We start from the raw sequence: 23,373 nt of genomic DNA, 5'->3' as shown, positions 1-23,373 counted from the left end.
TAAGAGATAAGTACATTCCTGTTTTTTATAGAGTCAATCCATCATTATATAAGTTTATCTCTTTGATGAAAAATGAAGATATTAATGTTATTCAAACACTTTCAGAGTTTATTTATATTGCTCTCAAACTCAGGTATAATATGCATTCTGATACATAATGTTTCTCTATTAATCTAAATTGTTGATTTTTCTTTCATATGCATGTAAATAATGTCTGTCACCGTGTAATTACTGTTTGCTTTGTACTATGGGCTGGAGGCCTACGTACTTAATAAAATACAATGAATGAATGAATGAATGAAATAAGTTATATTTTGGGTTTTGGTTTTATAGGTAAAAACGTTTTAATAATATTAAAATGTCGGGTTATATAAAGGTCATGAAATCGATTTAAAACGTTTTGTATGAAAACACATTACAACAATATTTTAAAAATGTTTTCGAAATGTCATTGTAAACTATTTTTGCAAACATTTTTGGCCAAATATTTTGTCAACACTTAAATAACACTATGTTAAAATATTTGCACCCAGCAAACACATAAATGTTCTTAGAATGTTTTTACCGAACGTTTTAATGACATTTAAATGTCGGGTTATATAAAGGTCGTGAAAACATTTTAAAAACGTTATTGTAAATATTTTGGGCAAACATGTTTTTCAAAATATTTTTTCAACCCCAAAATAACATTCTGTTTAGAATGATTTGTTTTCACAAATGTTTTTGGAATGTTATTAAGACGTTTTTATATATTTATACGATTAAGCATCAGTAATGATCTCCTTCACTTGTGTACTTGCGTAATATGTGTTTGTGTGTATTGTATACCCCGACTGCTAACATTAGACCCAGTTTTAACCACCGTTTATCAGTGGGAGCTGGTAGCCTAATGGATAAGGCGTCCGTCTAGAGATCGGAAGGTCGTGGGTTCGATTCCCATGCCGGCATATTCCCTTGCCTTTTTTTTTCAAGTTGGGTTGTGTGCCGGTAGGGATTTGTATTTATTTGTTGTCATGTTTAATTGTAACACTTTGGGTTGGTAAACTGTTCACTCTTTCTCACGTTTTTATACCCTTTATTTAACCCGAAATTTAAATGTTTTCTGTAAAACATTTGTGTTTGCTGTGCAGTAAATTGCCAACAAATGTTATTTAATGTTATGAAAACGTTTTATACCATTAATGAACCCTTTATATAACCCGACATTTAAACGTTTTCTGACAAACTTTTATAACCTTTTGCGAATGATGTCAAAAACGTTTTGTGTTTGCTGGGAATCAATAATGGGTCTTTCACCATGCTCACATCATGTTTAACTATACTGTCTGTATCAATGCATGATTATCTACTGACCAGGCGCTAAACAACTCCGTCAAGTCTACATATCAAGGTCATAGCAGGGCATTTACAAAGAATGGTCAAAGGTCAACGTTTCCAAAGAAGTATAGTATAGATGTTGACGCAAGCTTTTGTGCGGGAAACATAAAGACATACTCGCCAGTCGTGGCCTTTTTATGAGAGTTTATACTATACGGCGCTGGAGTCTATAGCTATTCCAAAATCAGTTCCAGACCCGGTTTCCAGACACAAATGTGTATGTTGTTACAAGGAATTCAAAGTAATTTTATCATCACTTGAATCACAAGATATCGAACTCATTGTTTCTACCTTTTGTTAAAAACTAAACATTTGTGACAGGTAGTTTCGGTTTTGGTTTCAGTTTCTTATAAGTGGTGTGACGACCTGATCTAAGTATACAAAAGAAATGTTTAAATTTCGCAGTGCAATATTCACGAGCAGAGAAGTCGAACAAATCAATCTACATTTGAAAGCATTGATTTAGTTTGAAAGCATTGACTTGAGACTACGAAATAGCCTTAGCTTATTTCACTGTGAAAATATATAGACCATCGAAATATTTCCACAGACATTACAATAGACACTTTGCTTGAGTGATATAAGAGACACTTGAGTGATATAAACACTATTATACACAACTCTATGTATGTGCATGTCGCATGACGGAAGATCAATATCATAGAAAGCTGGTTTAAGGATACGATACATGATTTACCGACAAGTGACTCATTTCGGAATGCGATCATGAATTTTGAAGAAAAAAAGTTTCCACGGGCTTCGTTGGGACTCGAACCAGCGATTCTAAACTTCCTTCGATTACGCGTCTAGCGCTTTAGCACTCGGCCACCGTGGCAGTTGAGCAGATGAGTGTAATGATAAAAGATAAATCTCATAATGCCATATTTAGCCTTTTGTTTACTAAAAAAAGACGCGTTTTGTAAAGATAGATTAGCCGTTTTATGCATAAATAGCACGAACGTTTAGGAAAGGTTTCAAACAAATAATAAAGACACTGATGTGATGATGAAATTGCGTAAGTCGGGAATTATCTGGGTCGCAATGTTTTGTTTTGGTTTTAGGAATTTGACCTTAAAATTTACGACTTCATGACATTATCATTCGAAATCAACAAAGATATTTCAACACTATATGCCCTCATTCTTTCTCTAGAATGTTTTGTACATGTATGTGAAATAGCTTCAACAATGGTTCGCTGCATAATGGTAAAAATAGCCTTGACCTAAAAAAGGGCGAGAGGTACCATATTTACGGATTCAGGCTAAATTTAAAATTGATATAAAACGTTTGTTTATTGATCGATTACAAAAATTAATTTTTGTCGTATAAAGAAATTGTATCTGGCGTGAATTACACTACAGTTTTTATTCCTAGGGCTCTTTGACTTCTTCAAATAATTTTTTTAATGATAGAGTGAATCCCCTGGCCCTCTATAATTACGCACAAAAGATCGACCCCCCTTAAATTGACTTTTATTCAATGTATTTATTGGAGAAGAGAGAGAGAGAGAGAGAGAAGAGATCGTCAGGGAAAGAGGGTGTGTGTGGGGGGGGTAAAGAGTAAGGGAGAAAGAGAAACAGAGGGGAGAGAGCATTGGAAGTGGGAAGGGAAGGAGGGGGAGAGGGGAGCTCAAGAGTGGAGTGGAATAATAGGGAAGAGTCGATATCTAGTGTAGGGAGGGGGGAGGGAGGAGGTTATATATAGGTGGCGGAGGGAACATAGGTAAGAGGTATGGGTTGTGCTTTCCGGGGAATAATCTAATTCATAGTCAAATCATCTACATGATGTAGTGTTGTACTAAAATACCACGTGACAGTCTAAGCCTGAAGTGATTCTATTACAGTAACATTGATTTTTTATATTAAAGCCGGAGATATCCGGTTTTATTCAGATTTCACCGATCGAGTGCTTACTTACACGTCTCCTGATATTAGGAGAATTTCTTGAGATTATTAAGAACAGAAAAACCATAATAAATGTGATTTTCTTTGCGAGAGTTCCATGGCCCCACAAAATAATATAGATTTTCAGTAAAAACCCTAGAAATTACGCCATCAATTTGACCGTAAATGTTATTGTTATGCGTTTTAATATGTCTTAATATGAAGGCGCAGCTAATGCCGTATATTAGTCCATATCAGCGCAGTCAGCGGTAGACGTGGTTTCCCGGTCTGCTCTGTTTTCTCTAACTGTCTGCTGAAGATAACATAGATTTTCTTCAATTCCATGAATTATGGGACTTTTGGGGTAAGCGAGCGGGGGTGGGTGGGTGGGTGTGATGTGGGTGTTGGTGTGGGTATGTGTCAACATAGGCGTAGATAACGGGGGATGGGGGGGGGGGGAGATAACTTGTTTCTGTCGCCAAAAGGTGCTGGATTCACAATAGATTTTGCCGCCACCTTTTTTGAATGGAGGCAAAGGGGGCACGACGCAGAAGGGTGTGTCTGAAGGGATGTGCCCCTAATAATATACAATAATTGGAAACTTGGTCAAAATAAAAAAAATACTAATTGAAACCATTTCGGGGACCGTTTTTGTTGTAATCATTGCTTTAAAATGTTCGAGGTATTTCTCATCATTTATGACAGCTTACTACTACTATGCCATATATGGGTTTATAATAGTCCAATAGCATATTAGTTCCGGTGCTGATTCTGCTTATGTGCTTCACGCATGCGTAAGCGTTGTAATTGTTAAAAAAGCGTCATTTTAGTAGTGCTTATTAACAGAATAGACGAACACTTCACATTATTAATTAGAAACATGTTATATGTCTGAATTTTGGAGGAAGGATTCCAACCGATTTACACGGAATAGCTTAAAATAATTTGTAAGTACGTTAGTCATTATGCACGTAGTGCTCATTGTAGAACCCACATAAAAGTTACAGTACTTTTATCCGTATGGACACTATGTCTACATGTATACGTAATTTAATATATGCATCATAGGGCTTCACATTTCGCCGTACTTTGGTTTTCATATTTTTTGTGATTTTTTTATAATGAAATAACTACATAATGGAGATGTTTATGGACCTATCCTTCTCCTTTAAACCTTTTTTCTAAAAATGCCAAATATTTCTACATGCGGTGATTAATGATACGGGTGGGGGGGGGGGGCACATCAAACATTTTTGGTGGGTAGGCTCCCCCGGAATTTTCAGGAGGTGGGTCTTTGGAAGCTGACATCGTACCGGCAAAAGGGGTTTTTTGGAGCTGCGAACCGGGCTGTGAACAAGTAAAATCAAGGGTCTTTCTTGGATTTTTGGTTGAAAATCGCCTAACATACTGCAGTTACTGTCCGTTTTCCTATACACAACACACATAGCTCTCACAATTGACACGTGACCTCCACAAGTAGTGTACGTTAGAAGTATAGGCAATTGCCTAGTTAACGTCACTGTGTGAAAAAACAACCGGCCAATATTTAAAGTATTCTCTGAAATTCTAGAAAATATAGTTTTGTAACATGTCCTAAATTTTTAGCTAATTTAGGTGTTTGGAAATATTTGCACTTTTGTGTTATGTAAACGACAGATGACACCAAAAAATATGAAGAAATTATTTCCAAACCGTGTTAAGTCTGCAACCCACTATGCTTCTCATTCTCAAGAACGCTCGTTAACAATAAGCAGACAATTGTCTCATTTCGTAAACAAAAGCCCACACAGAATTGTAACCTAGCGTTCGCTTTATAATCGTTCACCCAACTGAAACTATAATACCAGCTCACTGCTCATTGCACAGGTAAATCAAAAACATGCGTTGTGTGGATTTAACAAGAGAAGATCTGATTTAATCATTTGAGCTGTTTTCAATGAGTGTTATCTTGGTTTAATAGCTTTTAATAAGTCCTGCAAAGGTCGTTGTGAATTCTACTGTAGACATGACTGCATCATGAAAAACCAGAAATATGAGGAATGAGCAATTTTGTTGGTCTTTTAGAGCTGAAATTATCAAAGAATATTGCCTTGTATAAAAGATTAACTACTTAGAGAATAAAGGTATTTTTTTTTAGCCGCTGGAGTGCATCTATTATCTCATATAACACGGGCGACATCATTATTTTAAGTAAAACAACGAGGCGAAGCTGAGTTCTTTTACGCCAAAAATGTGATGTCGTTATATGAAAACAATACCTTTATTCTCATTCTTAAACATTTCAATGAAAATAAATATATTAATCATAAGTATACCAAATTTTAATTAAATTAAATCCTACATTTTACAAGGAACTACCAAGGGCTTAAAATCGATCAGTCCCGTTGTTACTGTGCGCCTCCGATTGGTTCAAATAGTGAGCACGCGTATCGCGTTGATGCACACGCGCCGACCCGTGTGATATCGTGTCATATCACACGGGTAAGAACCAATAAGATTGCAGAAACGTTCTCAAGTGTTTAAGAATATGTGGTTGTAACTGGAAACGCCAAGCATAGGTGCTGATATTAAAAGTATATATCACATTGAATTCCTACTCCGTTGTTACCTCCGTTGTTTACCACTTGCCCCTGCTTCTTTCGTTATCGTTGCTGTTGCGTAACAATGACCCTAAATCAAAACATTGCTCTAAATTCCAAACATAATCTTCAGCTAATTCCAACCTTTATCTCGAAGCAATCAATACAACACACTTCAAACCTACTTCTTAAACAATGGCGCGGATCGAAGAAATCACGATGTGTTGATATTTCTAGTTGATTTCAAAACGCAACAGCAACTACCAGAATCCGTCGATTGCTATTTGTCCAAATTGCTGTTGTTGCTTGTTTGTCGACGTTATTATCGCATATTCTACTTTTGCTATTGTTGTTGTGTTGCTGCTGCAAGATAATTATTCTGATTGCTGTTGATGATATATTTTGCTATTGTTGACGGCCTTTTTAAAATTAATACCAGTATTATTACAATTGGTGTCCCTTAAAATGTAATTGATATTACCAATTGTGTTCCATTTCATTGTAAATGAATTACATTTTTTTTTTATTTCAGCCTAAATCATGTGGGTGACTCACGTGGTAAACCGGTTTAACTTGGTATTGATGCTACAGCTTCTGTGTGTACTGCCAGGTAAGTAGATTATACACCCTATAAACACCCCTCGAAATCATCCACCATCGGAAAAAAACGCGACCGGTTAACCCTGATGGTTAAATGCCACCAATAAGGCCTGGGCTATGCATGGACATATGTGATGCGATCAAGCAAAATCAGTCGGAACTCGGCAATAATAAATTTTCAGTTTATTATAGGATAGTAAAAAGTATTTACAAAGCTGGATTTTGCAGAAAACTCCATTGAAATTGAGCAACCAGTTCCAAAGATATGAGCAATTAAAGAGTTTCCAAAACAAGAGGAAACAAAAGGAAATATATCCTTTGTTTGGCTATATCTCAAAATCAATATTACCGAGTTCCGACTGATTTTGCTTGATCGCATCACATATGACGTTGAACTGTTTGTTTGTGTGGCATCTGAAAAGACTGCTTTAAAATCACTGAAGTTTTGTCTGTTTCTTTAAAGACCCCATGTGTATTTGGATAACTCAGTCTCTTTCTCGTATTTCTCATTTCTGAGAGATTTTGTATGATTATTGTATCTTGTCTTGAAAGGGCCGCTTGCTAGGCCTACGTATGCTTCAGACAATCCTCCTGACTTTACTGTCGCCTTGTATACAACATCGTCGACCACGCACTTTCCACGCAATTGGCATATGCCCTTCTGCCTACAATTGCACGTTTTTGCCTGGGGTTCTGGTTTGGATTTTTTTTTTCATAACACCAGCATTGTAAGATTTTATTTTTTGCTTTTCAGTTATCCAAATAACTGTCGTGCATCTACAGAAAAGCCGAGTAAAATAATAATGTAGAAAATTGTTTCAAACTGCGGTTAAATGCTTTACCAACAATGTAATTCACATAGTGTAAACTTTCAGCTAGATTCCAGTCATTGGCAAAACGCGAACCACGATGTGACCAAATCGTTGAGTCGTATAACAAGCGATCCAATACTATTGTTTCGTGAATAAATTAATCGCTTGTCATTCACCACTTAAGGAATATATTTAGCTTTAAAACATGCCTAAACTGTGGGGTTGATGTTCAAATATTTAGCTCGTTGTTAGGGCCCTTTCTCAAAATAATATTCGCTAATAGGTAGTTGGCATAACAACCACTCTCGTGAACAATTAATTGCAATTCACCATTGAAAGCAATAAAACCGCGTCTTGGACTGGTAAAGCAAAACAATTAACGTGTAGGCATATGTATATGTTTCTGCCATCATTTATATTTTATTCATAAATGTCACTCGCAAACCTAAAATCAATATACTGCTTTTAAGCTTGCGTTACCGAGGCAACTCTGTTCAGAACTATCTAAATAGGTACAAGTACAATCGTACGTATTTTCAAAATTTGTAAATATGTGCTAAATATGAAATGATTTTATTAAAACAAAATTGGATTATCCATAGGCTTTTGGCTGTCATTCCTTTTGAAACATTATGGTGAAAGTACAGGCCTGTAAAAAGTGTCCATTTATGAAGAACTATGAGTACACATCGTATCAAGGCTTATCTCCCTGGTTTGTGCAAGTATAGGCATATTGAAAATAAGTATCCATGTATGAAAAAAATTAATAAATATGAGTAAACATCAAGGCCTAATCTGCATGGTATAATTTAATATGATATATTCGATGAGAACCCTTATTTTTTTTGAAAGCTAGTTAAGTTACAAACGACAAGTTTTCCTTTTGCATACTATATGTTTTTAGAATGTCTCGCTGGCAAGTTATAAGCGTCATCATGGTCATTAATTAAATGAAATCATGATTATGATATACATAATAGGCTTTACGATGTGCCAATCTCGACCTTTAGGGATCCCTGCACACCATGAATTAAGTTCAATAAAAGGCTACAAAAATGCAAAATGAGGTTTTTTATATTTTTATTTTATTTTATTTATTATTTTCAAGAGTCAGGAAGTTGGTGTCATTATGCCTCAAGTCACTTATTCATTTATTGCACAGTAGTCTAGATATATGAAAGTGGAGCAATTTACTATCATACACCTGATCCGCATTTTTCATTGAAAAGGAGTCGCAACTAAAAGGGAAAAACTCATAAATGTTTGATTATACTAACATTAGGGGTGTCATAAAATTGTTAACATTAAAATGTCATCATGTCTTGTCAATTATTATAACATCGCGTCCGGAACGCTCCTTTCATTTTGCTGCTCCGGCTCTTTGGAATTAGCATCCAAACAACCTCAGTAACACACATTCGCTTACCCAGTTCAGGCTTTTCTGGATTCACAGATGTAACTTGTTTGTTTTCTTGTTTGTGCGCCTTGAGTTCTTTTGAAGATTGTGCGTCTACTATAACCCTCCATTATTTATTTATTTATTTATTATTATTATTATTATTATTATTATTATTATTATTATTATTATTATTATTATTATTATTATTATTATTATTATTATTATTATTATTATTATTATTATTATTATTATACTTCTTTTTGAAATTCAACTCAAATGGGAAAAGTTAATGCAACGTCTTCAAAACAGTTATATCTTGTATTTTGTTGATGTGCAAATATAATCATGAGATATTTCAAATTCAGATAAAAGGGTTACAAAACATGAAATCGCAGTCACTAATGTCATGTTCACAAACCAGGCATATGAAATAAATAAATGAGCTAATCATTGTTAGAGCTCTAATTACTGACAGAAAGAAATTATAAGCAAGCTATATTGCGTAGAGATGTATTGAATTTGTAAAAAAGCATAGCGGTTACTGGTTTCTAAACATAATTATCATGTTCAAGAGTAGGGACTAAGTTTCAGTTGGCAGCCAGCGTTGGCGATAAATGGTTGTCTGAAAAAAGCCAATGTATTTTCCCTATATGCAGTGATATGTTTAACCTCATCTTCTTCTAAGCGGGTCCACGTCACAAGATTAAATAGTTTTCAGCCAGTGTTGCACATATTTTTCGGCATTCTCATTGTAAACTGTTAAATCAGCAGTTTGTTTCGATATCCCGTTTGCTGAGTTTGATTTTACATCTTCTTACACCAGACCTTAACCTATTACTGAGGTATTTCCATTCAACCCAACTTGTGTCTGTACCAAGTGGTAGTTCTTCTCCTACAGGAATATTCAAAGTTGGTGGGTGATTGGTATATATCTCCTCCCATATTGCCATTCAAGTCAAGTCAAGTGGAGTTACACTATTGATGAAGATATCTCTGGATTTAAGACTGCGTGATGCGTGATGCTTCTGGCGAGATATCACCACATAATTCTTAAAATAAAATATTTTGATATTATTCTGCGATGTTATAATGCTCGCCGATTACGAGCTGATCAAATTATAGTCCTGCCATGTGTGGAAAAATTACATAAAGGCATACAAACGTGAGTTTGAGATACAAGTAGTTATTTCTTAGCCTCAATAACCACAGGGTTGATCGGCTACAATAGCTATTCAAGACACAGTGATAAACTGTGGATATGATATATGGGTTAACGTAGAGTAATGGTTCACTCTGTTAACAAAAATAATTTCAGGTCGCATACATCTGAAAGAGGGAAGTTTCTTACTGAAAGGCCGCACAATCACGAAAACGGGAATTATCCGGGGTTAAGGCGCCTTATCTGGGGTTTAGGTGCTTTTCTGGGAATAAGGATCGCAAAGCGGAGTTTAGGTAGCGCTATCCTGAGTCTATTCTTGTAACCAACTGTTAACTTAGAGTGTCCACACAATCTCAAATTTGCAAAGAATGAGGAGGAGACCGATACGCTACGGTGACTGCTTAATGCCAGAAGCAAGTAATTTCTTTGCGTGCCGAGGATATGGCGATATTTAGCAACGTGAATTTCAGGGAGGAACGGTATTTCAGCGGTACCGGCTTTGACTTATGATATGTATGATCTAAGGTTGCGGCTTAGACCCTCGGCAATGCTATTTTACTATACCCTTGATAAGCACACACAGAGCGCTCTTCACCTCTTTTGTCTTTCACTACCTAGGGTAATAAATTTGTACCAGTATAATGGCCAGGAAGGGTAAAACAGACTCGGTGTGTCGGAAGAGTGATGAACCCAAAATCAAGGTTTAATGATGAGTCATATTGCCTGTGAGTGTTGCTCACAAAGTGGTGTATTAAGGGGGTACTACACCCCTGGATAAATTTGTGTCTATTTTTGCATTTTTCTCAAAAACTAATAACACAGTGGTAACAAAAGTTATGTGTGTAATAGGGTCAAGGAATCCAATTACCACACTGGAATTTCAGTAACCCAAGACAAGCGGTTCGTTATTTATGATAAGAAATAAGGTACGGCTACAATGTACCTCATTTCCTATCATATATACTGAACCGCTTGTCTTGAGTCACTGAAATTTCAGTGTAGTAATTGGATTCCTTGCCCCAATAATATACATAACTTTTGTTACCAGTGTAATATTATTTTTTGAGAAAAATGCAAAAATAGTCACAAATTTACCACAGGGGTGTAGTACCCCTTAAGCCTTTGTTGCATCAGTTTGGAAATTTACTAACTCCCCGTAAACATAATAATATCACATCTTCTAATCATACGACAGTTTTGCATTCTCATTGTTGTTTTATTTCAGAAAGTATGATACGAGTCCGAGCCCAAAACGTTTGTGAAGTTGGTCAAGAGAAGGAAGGCACACGTTGGCGATGGGTTCTGCCATACAGAGACCCATGCCTATGCACCAAAGTCAGGTTTGGAGGTTCGAATATAAACACACCTACACGGCCATTTAATCCGGTCTACGTTGACAAACCTTGGGTTGGTGACGATGTCAAAAAGATTAGGGAGCATTATAGTTTGAATTGCACTGGTAAGTTTTAGTTCATATATAAATGGGGTGACCGAAATGTTTGTAAATGAACGGTTTGGAAATGGTATGTTGAGGTAACCGCGTGTAGCCACCCAGGGGGGCCGTCGAGCACTCCCCATCAACACCCCACACTAAAGGCTAATTAGAGGAGAATGTCCCATTATCCAATGCTTGAAGCAGGTCATTTTGTACTTTAAGCAAAGCAGACTCGGTACTATGGTGAGCACGATATGCTGACTGGTGATCATCACATAATCCATGTTCTTGGAGGAAAGAGTTTAATCTCGCGAGAACTACACGTTCAAGAGTCTTGCTGAGGAAGCTTAGGTTTGAAACAGGCCTGTAATTTTTAAGTGTATTATGATCCAAATTCTGTGGCACAACACCCGTTTTCAAAGAGTGGTTAACAATGTCTGTTATCAGCGGAACAGTAGAACTGGTACATTTTTTTAGCAGAGAAGTGGGAACTGGGTCTAATTCACAAGATTTTGTTGGTGATTTGAATAAAATGTCTTGGATTTCCTCTTCTGAAGCAGGTGCAAAGTTGGTGAGATGATGAAGTGGTACTACAGGTTCATTGCATGAGAAGTCATCAGCAATCTGAAAACCATTTCTGATTTTCTTAATCTTTTCAGTGAAGAAGTTACAGAACTTGTTGGCAAGGTTTTTATATATGTCACAGTGTGGGAGAGGGGACTCCTGCTTATGATGAAGCAACTTATTTATAATGCTAATAATAATGTTAATAATATAACATTGTGCTCTTTCTTTCAGCAATATGTACTCAAGACTGTCAGAATGATGGGACCTGCAAAGCTCCTGATATCTGTACATGCTCACCATGTTACACAGGTGCAATATGTGAATCAGGTATGAATTCAACAATACTTAAAGTAAGGAAAAGTATGGCACGCCAGAGGGGACGAAACCTACAAAAAGACAATGAGGAAAAGAATCACATTGAGAAAGAAAAAAAAACTCCACCGAGAAAAAAAATCACATCGAGAAACAAAACAACTCCATCGAGAAAAAAGAGCACACTTAGAAAGAAAAAACTCCATCGAGAAAAAAAAAAGACATTGAAAAAGAAAAAAACTCCACCGAGAAAAAAACAGCGCACTGAGAAAGAAAGAAAAAACACGCGAGAACTAATATGATATTGTCCTCTTTGGCGTCCAATAGTGGACAAAAACCAAAAAAAAACATTGAGAAAAAAAACGACATCGAGGAAAAAAATAACCTAACCGAGAGTTAAAAAAACCTCACCGAGAATTAAAAAAAAGGTTTTTTTTCGGCTGCGGAGGAGACTATTTCTCGATTTATTTATTTATGTTTATTCATTTATTTAGTTAGTAAGAGGATGTGCAAAAATTATTATGATATGCAGAGGAGACTTATGTATTTATTTATTTATTTATTTATTTATTTATTTATTTATTTATTTATTTATTTATTTATTTATTTATTCATATATGCCCCCTGTTTATTTATTTATTTATTTATGTAGGGGCTGTGCAACAATTATAAGCCATAGGGTGGGTAAATGTGAGGGAGGTGGAAGAAATTGATGGTCGGGCAAATGTGATCCCGGACTCATAATTATTGCACAGCTCCCCCTGCACAAACATAATTTATTTTTATTAGTTAATTAATTAATTAATTAATTTATTTATTTATTTATCTATTTTTAATTAATTAATTAATTAATTCATTCATTCATTCATTCATTCATTCATTCGTTCATTCATTCATTCATTCATTCATTCATTCATTCATTCATTCATTTATTTATTTATTTATTTATTTATTTATTTATTTATTTATTTATTTATTTATTTATTTATTATTATTAATTAATTAATTAATTAATTAATTAATTAATTAATTAATTAATTAATTAATTCATTCATTCATTCATTCATTCATTCATTCATTCATTCATTTATTTATACACCCTAGCCCCCCCCCCCCCCCCCCGTAAAACTAATTAAAATTATCTACATAAACCAATTTTTATTTATTTATTAGGTTATTTACTTACTTATATTATTTGTTCCCCCTTTCGGCTGGGCAAAATCCACCCCCCCCCCTTTTACGCTCATAATTAATTAATAAATTTGCACAGTCTCCCCTTCCGTGTAAAATTAAACTTTATAAGCTGTTTGAACCGAATTCATCAAAATTGAGTATACACTTACAATACATAATGCCACGATAATAATGTGTATGACGATGTAACTTGAAACACTGGCCGAATAACCCATGCAGCACATGCGTCAAATTGCCATATAACGCGGGTTAAAGTGTGTACAGATTACTGATTTAGCATGCGGAAACACGAAAAGGTGCTTAAAAACACATTCTGATTTTTTTGTCCATTCTGTTACTTATTTGAATATGAGCGAGCGAGCGAGTGAGTAAGTTAAGGGTCGGGGACAGCTAGCCAATTAGTCCGAGGGTCATTATTTCAATAAAGGGTTAAAGTTATGGTTTGGTCAATGTACGTTAAAATTGAGTTGAAATTAGTTTCAGTTATGTTCAGTGGCGACACTACGAGGGGGGGGGGGTATTTTTCTTTACGCCAGTTCCCCCATACAAACACACATACCCCCACACTTTAAGGCAAAAACCTACCAATTACAACATTTCCAATTTTGACGGCATTTGTGTGCAAAATTTGTTTATTTTGCCCTCCGCCCATCACTTTCACACATGCCCCCCCCCCAAAAAAACAACAACAACAACAAAACAACTTACGTTTACGACTATGGCTTAAGGTTTAGATTATAGATTAGGGTTAGGTTGTAGCTTATGGTTATGGTTAGGACTGGGTTTGTTACTATTAGTTATTGCATTTTTGGACTAACGGAACTGCCGGACTATGGGAGGAAAATAAATTAATTAAGAAAATAAATAAGTAAATAAATAAATAAATAAATAAATAATAAATAAATAAATAAATAAATAAATAAATAAATAAATAAATAAATAAATAAATAAATAAATAAAAATAAGTTATGTTTGTGCAAAGGGGAGCTGTGCAATAATTATGAGTCCGGGGTAATATTGGCATATTATGCATATCACAATTATTGCACAGCCTCTAACTAACTAAATAAATGAATAAATATAAATTAATTAATTAGTCTCCTCCGCGGCCAGGTTTTTTTTCGGCAGTGGAGGAGACTATTTCTCGATGCGTTCTTGGCACGCTAAAGAGGACAATATCTTATTAGTTCTCGATGAGTTTTTTTCTTATTTTGCGATGATATTGTTTATTCTTGAAGAGTGTTTTTCTTTCTTTCCCAGTGCGCTTTTTTTCTCGGTGGAGTTTTTTTCTTTCTCGATGTGATTTTTTTTCTTTTCTCAATGTGTTTTGTTTTCTCAATGGTTTTTCCACTCTGGCGTGCAATAGAAAAGCACACAAATCCCGCCCACGTATCGACCGACATGTATCATGCTAAGTCGCGACCTGTGTTATTGACTTCAGCGTGCGGGGTCGATACACACAAATTCACAAGTTACTGTTTTACCATCTTAACCCACTAGTTTGATTCTGTTCTAATGATTCTTATCAAATCGCATTACCATTTGCATCCACTTAAATTGTTAACTAGCTGAAGTGTAAAATATACAAAGAGATCAGAAAGGATGAAATACAAAAATTAAGTAACTCGATTTGGCCACCAAACACCATAATAAAAAGTAAATAATTATGTTTACCCTTTGATTATGTTTAACCTTTGTGTTTAACCTTCAACCAGTCAACATTGACTAAATTCGTCTTAGACAACCAGTCGTTTTGTTAACCTAACTACAATTAATATTTTCATTGTTACTGTTGATCCTGCTTCCATAGGCCCACGGTCAGTAAGCCGATATGGCTCTGCTAAATAAGCTACCTAAAACATGTTTTGTAACATAATAGAAGCTGGTAATCTGTAGCTTATATCGACCAAGAGCTATCGACCTCCATTGCTACAGGTCGGCCGATATATCTGATATGGGCGACATTTGTGCCGTTTTCCTAATTGAATACATATTAAACAATATAAAGGAATGAAGAGATTCACAATGGTTGTGTAGTAGAAGATCAGTTAATATAAAGACAGAAGATTGATTTTGCTGAACAGATGGATCAAAATAAATGTCTTCATTCAAATAACCTCATGAAATATAAAACTTTTGGTCGACATGAACATTTCTATAAAGTCTGCTGGCTGTGTCATTATCAATGTGCCATCTATAAGTATGGTGTCAATGACAGTCACCAGCCCCATAGAGTACAGTGCCACCCCAGCACATAGGTAAGGCCGCATCCACAAGAAAGCCTTCCGAAAAAGACCACAAAAAGTCAACTTCTGAGTAACAAGCATGGTAAAACTATTCAATAATGTACAAATGAATAAATGAATAAAATATTAAAAACAACAAAGTGACCACCGTGGTGGGGGTGGGGTGGCTCTGTTCACTTTTTGTACACAATGTTGCTTTAAAGGTGGAGCTTGGAAGGTTCGCATAATCATTCCTTTCCAACTTTCTTCTATCCGTTTCCTGGCTCTGTTTTTCCAATACATGTTTCCAATTTCAGACTGCTTATTTGATCGCATGACAACTGAGAAAGGTGTGATTAGCCATGCGCCCCCGGGGAGCAATTCATGAAAACACAAACCTTTCCCTTACAGAATATGTTTCCATATCAGGTACACTTTCAAAAAAATCCGATCAAAAGCGATCAGATTGCTTCTCTGATGTATGGTGATTTCTTGTGCCCTCTTCGTGGAAAAAATTGCTCAGTCGCCATCAACACAAAGTTTTTATGCTAATGCATAGGCCTACATTTTTCACATACTAATCATATAACATATCAATACCAATTTAAACAGTTCTCTCTGGAACTCCTGGACCACTTGGCCTAGAGGATGGTTCTGTTACTGACAATCAATTCACTGCATCTAGCACCTATGCCTATGAAGACTTGCCACCTTATAAGGGAAGACTCAACGATGCTAGATTCTGGGCTGCCTCATCGGCCTCACTACCTTGCTGGCTACAAGTTGACTTCTTAACACCTGTTGTCATTACTGGCATTAAAACTCAAGGTGCTGGCACAATTGGGCAATGGATAAAAACATTTCAGGTTAAATTTGGGACAGATGTCAATGCCTTGAAATATTATACATTGTCAAATATTACTGTGGTAAGAACACTTTACCTTTTCGATTAAATGTTATTTTATTAGGCCTGGGTGATGCTTGAAAATACGACGAGTAACTACTTGTATGTGTGACATCTGGAAATGCTGCTTTAAAATCACTGAAATTGACCAAGTTATAAAGCAAACAAAGTACATTTTGGAGTTTGATGCCTCGAAATTTTGTATTTTCTGTCATTATATGACATATTTGATGAAATACAGGGTGTCACCATTTTGAACCGTCATATCTTTCACAAGTATTGGCCGAGGGGAAATCAAATATACATATTTGGAAATAGTAAATTCATGCAATTAAGATATCAAATACAATACGTTTTTCTTCCCTTTTACAACCTGTATTACCAAAATTCATCCGCACGGCATCGATTTTTAAGCACTCTACCTAATAATAACTTTCTGCTTCGAGAGCTCACTGCCATTTTAAGGTATTTACGGCTTTAAAACAAGAATAGGTCTCATGTCAGTTTTTATCATGGCATCTATAGTTACATGTAGTATTGTTCACGTTTGACTGTCAAAGTACTGAGTATGCGGAAATTCCGAACGAACTATCCATTTGTCCAGTGAAAACCGTGTAATAGATAAGTGGCATTGAATTTTCTGTTGCTTTATTGCTGTTTTGAATAAGGTGATTAGATTTGTCCTATATAGATCCTTGCCCAAGGGTTCATATTGTTCAAAAAGAGGCTGAGACTACTGGTTATGTTTAAACTATATAGCTGGATATACCGCGTAGATAAAGTCTTTGACGAACACAGTCACCAACAAACCCTAATTACAGTAAGATGATGCCAATCTACTTTTTTATATGAATTAATTTTTATATGAATAACACGTTCAAACCATATCAGAGCATTATATCTTACAGCAGCATGGATTGACATGTTTATATTTTATTTGCAGACTTTCACTGCCAACACTGATTGACAACGGTGGTAGAAAATGTCATAAATCAAGCCATCGCCAGATATTTTCGAGTCGTGATTCTAACATTCGAGTGGCACCCTGCTATGCGTATGGAAGTTATCGGATACAGATGCATCTAAGTTAGACGAACATGCGTACAGAACCAGTTTGCCTGGAAGTATGGAATTTTCAAAATAATAATAACCAAAGAAAGAGTGAACAAAGGAATAATATGCAATAATATGCATGTATTGTAAATTATGGTATTTCTATCAGTGTTTGATACGAATGGTGTTTTGCTTATGTACATAATGTTACTACAATAGTCACAACTTTTACTATAGTATGTCTCGTCTCGAATCTGCCACTGTAAACTCTCAACTGAAGATCATATAATCTAAACATGCACTATGGCGGCAGATTTGGGTGGGGTGGAGGGGGTGCAAAAGAGACGACCCCGTAAATACGAACGAGCAACAGCACATATCCCCCTCAATTGTGAACTTACCCCAGTTGCCCATCTCTTTATTAAATTTAGACGCCATGGATGAGGGCGTCCCCCACCACATTCTTTGGCTTTGTTGCTCTCCCCCTGTCAAATAAGTGCGAGACAATGTTGTGATTTTAATCATTTTAATTTGCCGTGGTAAAATAGGGTCAAGTATGTTCATCTTCTCCAACAAATTACGTAGGACAGTGACACCACTTGCACACATGCATTGTTATCACCCAGTGTCGATGTGGTGTACACAGATTTGGGGTCAAAGGTCATTAAGGGGTCACTTCCGGTATAAATCGAAATATCTTCAAAAAACTTTATTGGCTAAGAAAAACATAGTAGAGTGATGGTATGTTCACACATGAATTGTGTTTACCCAATGTATATATGATATTTGTTTATTTGGGGTCAAAGGTCATTAAGGGGTCACTTCCGGTATAAAACGAATTAACTTCAAAAAACTTTACCAGCCAAGAAAAATATAGCACAGAGACAGTACATTCACACATGCATTGATGTTACTCAGTGTATACTTGGTATTTTTTTATTTGGGGTAAAATGTCATTAAGGGGTCACTTCCGGTCTGAGAAAAAAAACCCTTCAAAGTGCCCCTTCTGCCACAAATAACGTGGCAAAGTGATGCCACGTGCACACATACATTGACATTAGCCAATGTCTATGGGGGTTTCATATATTTTGGGGTCAGAGGTCATTAAGGGGTCACAACACGGCTGTGTTCGTGGTCTTAGACCACAACTAATTTTATCTTGTATTTGTGCATGCAGGCAGATTTGATCAGTTCCAGATCCCACTGTAATGCAATAAAAGAGATTACGTAAACACAATGATATGCATAAGTGTGTTTGTTTATCTTTGAGAGAGTACCATGGCCTGAGAACTCCTAGAACTGGCACCATTAATTTGACAGGAGATGTTACTCTTTTAAGAGTAACATCTTAAAAGCGCAGTACCATTTGCTTTGTTTCTCGTGCTGTCTACTGAATATAACAAAGATACACATTAGCAGAGATCGGTTTCTTCAATTCCATGAATTAGAGTCATATTGGTTTTTGGGTAAGGCGGTGGGTGTGAGTGAGGTGGGGTGTTATGAGTATATGCGAAATATATAACGCTCATGTACCCATTTTGGGGTCCGTGGATATAAACTAAGCCAGTTCTACCTTTACAAATGTTTGGCCATTGTGTACAAGAAATACAAAAAAAAAACAATCATACTGCAGTTACTGTTCATTTTCCTATACACAATACACAGTTATCTCACCATTGACGTGTGACCTCTACAAACAATGCATGTTATAGGTATAGGGCATTGCCTAGTTAACGTCACTGTGTGAAAAATAACCGGCCAGTATTTTTGTACTCTCTGAAATTCTATAAAATATAGTTTTGTAACATGTTTTTTTTAGCTAATTTAGATGTTTGGAAATATTCGCACTTCCTGCAAAATTCCCTGTGTAAATCGAATCCAAATTTTAATGACTATCACTCACTAGTGGACCGCTCTCTTCCGAAGGGCATTAAAGCTAAACCACTCGACAGATATTTTTTGTACTTGCTGTCAATCAAGACTAATGTGTACATTACGTATAAGCTAAAACTGAGTAGGTGGTGCATCTGCAAAATGTTCTTACCTCCCTAATATGTAAATGACAGATAACAGCAAAACGAACTCCCATATCTGTCCATAACTTTGGTCAGTGGAGTGAATCAGGGTATTTCAAGTGGGTGATTATTGATTGGCAAGTGCCATATTTGGGCATAAGTGCAGTCCACCATTCAACGTGGAGGATGTGCTAGACTTTATCGAGTGATTTTGCTGGAGTAATTTCCTGTTAACCAGGTTTAAGTACTGCAAAGTTCGAATCATGTTTGCTGTGCAGCATAACTGCACTATGTTTAAATTGCGAAGAATTCAATTGACCATAGGATGGGAATGCACACCACACTGAGTTACGACAAAATAATATGACAGTGAGAGGTAATCAATATGAGCGTGATGAAGTAATAGATATCGTTAAGCGATAGTTTAGTTAGTTTGAGAAAGTCACCATCAGAGAATCAATTGCAACATTAATTAAAAACAGACCAGCAATTCAATTTACACTCGACGCGCCTGCCTGAATATTGATGTATTGAGTTTCGACAACTCTTCCTATACTTTTGTACAGGAGCCAACCGTTGTTAATCCGTGATGAACACACACTTTTGCAATAAGCGTATAGCGTATACGCGAACGCCAGTGCACATCCGCGTTACGCGTGATCGCGTAAAATTCGTCATGTCTGGAATCTGCGTGCGTATCACGCTTATAAGTTGAATTCAGTATTTTGGAAATATATTGGGTAAAGATTGCCGTTTTATTCAGTTTTATTGCTGATACCAAGTGAAATCACCGATCCTTTTGTAAGGCTGACTGTCAATGATTAACTGATATTCCTCATGAAATAATCATGTGAATTATACGATCTTGTTTTCGTTGTTGAAAGGGATTCAATCATGTTTCGCCGTTGTTCATCACCGATTAACAACTCGCGTCCGGCGCGTCTGCTTGGTTTACTTCGCTAAAGCTGCCCTCGCGAAGTAAACCACGCAGACGACGCGGCCGCATCGTTGTTAATCGGTGATGAACAACGGTGAAACATGATTGAATCCCTAAATTCGCCCTCTTTTGACGAGAGGAAGGTATTTTTATTATTTATGACAGCTCCCATTTACTCAATTTATACCAATAGTTTATAATAGTCCAATAACAATTACGCATGCGTGAGCGTTGCTAACAACGAATCAGCTTGTCAAAAGCATCATTTTAGTTGTGTTTAGTAACACACTAGACGAACACTTCACAATTGGAAACCTCTTATGCGTCTGCAATTTTGGAAAAAGGATTTCAACGTGGATCAGCTTTAAAAGAAATCGTAAGTATATGTAGTGTTCATTGTATTTACGTTATTATCCAAAAAAAAATGACAGTAGATATTAATGTATAGTTTCGGAAATATTTTATTTGAACATATTATTAGATTTAAAAAAATGTTGAAAAGACACGAGTGTTAAAATTAATTCATTATCAGTGATTCGGTAAACATGGTAAATCAGAAAACACGTTAACGTCATCAAAATAAGTTGCTTGCAATTTTGTATAAAGTATAGTTGTACAACTAACAAGGGTAAAACGTAAAAATCTGTGGAGGAATTTATTCGTACTGATCACTGAATAGATTCATCAGTTTTGTTGAAGATAAACAGTTGAATACATTTCATTTGTGCAAAACCAGAAACTTAACTCACGATTGACGGTTTCGTCTATCATGGTCGATAGACATGTTCAAGATGATGATGGTAGATCCTCACCACTTCCGGTCTGAAATTCATTTAACCAATTGAATACATATAGGGCTTCATATTTCGCAGTACTGAGGTTTCCTGATTTTCTTGTGATTACGAGATCCTAACTTAAAGTCAGGAACTCGGGATCACAAGATCCTGAGCTTGACTTTATGATACAATACTGACACCTTGAAAATATAACATATATCATGAGTTCCTGAGATCCTATGCTGTCTTAATTAAATCTGTTTTTAATAATTATTTTTACTCTTTCTTTATTTCAAATTAGCTAAGTCAGGAACACAATAAGTCAGGACTCGTGATCACAAAATCCTGACTTCCTGAGTTAGAAAAAGAACTACATGGGCTTCCGTTACTTTTGATATTTGTCCTAATTACTGTTGCTGCCCACGTCATTGTTGCATAGGTTACTTTTGCTACTGCTGTTGTGTTGCTGCTACAAATCAATTATTGTTGTAGCTATTAGGCTACTGGCGTGGTTTGTTTGCGGCTAGGTTTGTGCTGAAAAGATAGCATCATCGACACAGCGTGACTTCCCTGTTGCAAGAGCTTGAATGGGAGTCCCTCGAGAAACGCCGCCAAGCAGCTAGCATCATCATGATGTATAAAATCCACACCAATGCCATAGCCATCAATCCTGCTCAGTATATAACACCTATGCTAGCAACCAATACCAGACAGTACCACCCTAGCAGGAATCAGATAATACCAGCCCGCATCCAACTCTACCAGAATGCTTTCTTTCCACGCACCATAATCTGGTGGAATGCGCTCCCCGCATTACTGTTGACCTCTCCTTCGGTGGAGGCATTCCGGGGAGCAGTCACATCCTTCATCTAAGCGGGTCCGTTTTTTTACTTGCACGATGCCTGTCATCACCATGTATATAAGCACCGCTGCACAATGGACTTTTGCACCGCACCTGAGCATAAGTCACAATTCCTTGGCCGTACGTCCAAATGGATCCTGCCAAGTATATCAACGTAGACGTAGACGTGTTGTTGTTGACGACCTTGTTCGTAATATAATCAATACCATTGTTGGTGTGATTCATGTCCCTTCAATGTAATTGATATTGCAAATTGGGTTCCGTTTCATTATCGAGTTAATTACATTTTATATTTCAGCCCTAAATCATGTGGGTGTCACACGTGGTGAGCCAGTATATTTTGTTATTGATGCTACAGCGTCTCTGTGTTCTGCCAAGTAAGTAGATCTACACTATAAACACCCGCCATAACCAATCACCCATCCAAAACAAACTCACCCCGCATAATCACACACCCATGCGAAGAAAAATAACAACCAAAAACATAAACACCCACAAAAATGACCATTTTATCCTTACTCAAGAACCGCAAGACCTGAAAACATATATTTGTTATGGTGCACTACGTTTTTAGTTAAATTGCTAAATCTTGAAAAAAAATTACTCCTGTCTTCCGACTCGCCTTAATCAACAGATATTTTGTAGAAACAGATCGGAAAAACTTAGCCATTTATATTTTGTTTACCACAGTTTTGTTGGGTTGGAAAAATCAACAATACATATAATGCATACAATTTATGGGCGCCCCATCAATGCTAGATAACATAGGTTTAAAAGCATTGGCTACTATGCTACATATTGCACGAACATTCTGCTAAAATATGAGTGATCATTTGTCTATTTTAACCAAGCTCAGAGTCCATGTACCTGAAGATTCAAGTACCGACGAAAATGGTGGTAAAGGAGGCGCTATCATCGGGCCCGCTATCTTAGAGTGCCCACCTTTAAATAAACATGACCCCAGCTAATTAACATAATAGATTGCAAAGGTAAAAAAATCGTGTTTAGGTCAAATGGGCTTTGAATGTAGAAAATCCACTTTGCTTAATACTCATAATGTTTATTGTAGTTCATTTCCTACAGAAAATGCTGAGATATGCTCAATAAGGAACGGACCATGGCTCGTCCGTTATTCAAGATGATCTACACATATGTAATTAGATCCGTTTATGCACCATTGTACCTCACAATTTCATGTTTTTGATATTAAATATTCCAATCATGCAAATTCTCTTTTGATATTAGTAATATTTGGCACAAATGCCCCCACACCAAAATGCTACT

At 36.2% G+C, this 23,373-nt stretch overlaps 1 protein-coding gene across 1 annotated transcript; it reads left to right on the top strand.

Annotated features, from left to right (window-relative positions):
• Window positions 1–4,127: 4,127 nt before the first annotated feature.
• On the top strand, window positions 4,128–18,721 carry LOC140139464 (EGF-like repeat and discoidin I-like domain-containing protein 3). Its single transcript, XM_072161210.1, has 6 exons — window positions 4,128–4,207; window positions 6,372–6,449; window positions 11,035–11,268; window positions 12,043–12,138; window positions 16,155–16,468; window positions 17,390–18,721. The coding sequence occupies exons 2-6, from the start codon at window positions 6,380–6,382 to the stop codon at window positions 17,411–17,413; spliced, it is 738 nt and encodes a 245-aa protein (XP_072017311.1). The 5' UTR covers window positions 4,128–4,207; window positions 6,372–6,379; the 3' UTR covers window positions 17,414–18,721.
• The last annotated feature ends 4,652 nt before the right edge of the window (window positions 18,722–23,373 follow it).

This window comes from Amphiura filiformis, chromosome 18 (assembly GCF_039555335.1).
Source record: "Amphiura filiformis chromosome 18, Afil_fr2py, whole genome shotgun sequence".
Classification (NCBI taxonomy): domain Eukaryota; kingdom Metazoa; phylum Echinodermata; class Ophiuroidea; order Amphilepidida; family Amphiuridae; genus Amphiura; species Amphiura filiformis.
This window is presented reverse-complemented; position numbering and strand designations above follow the sequence as displayed.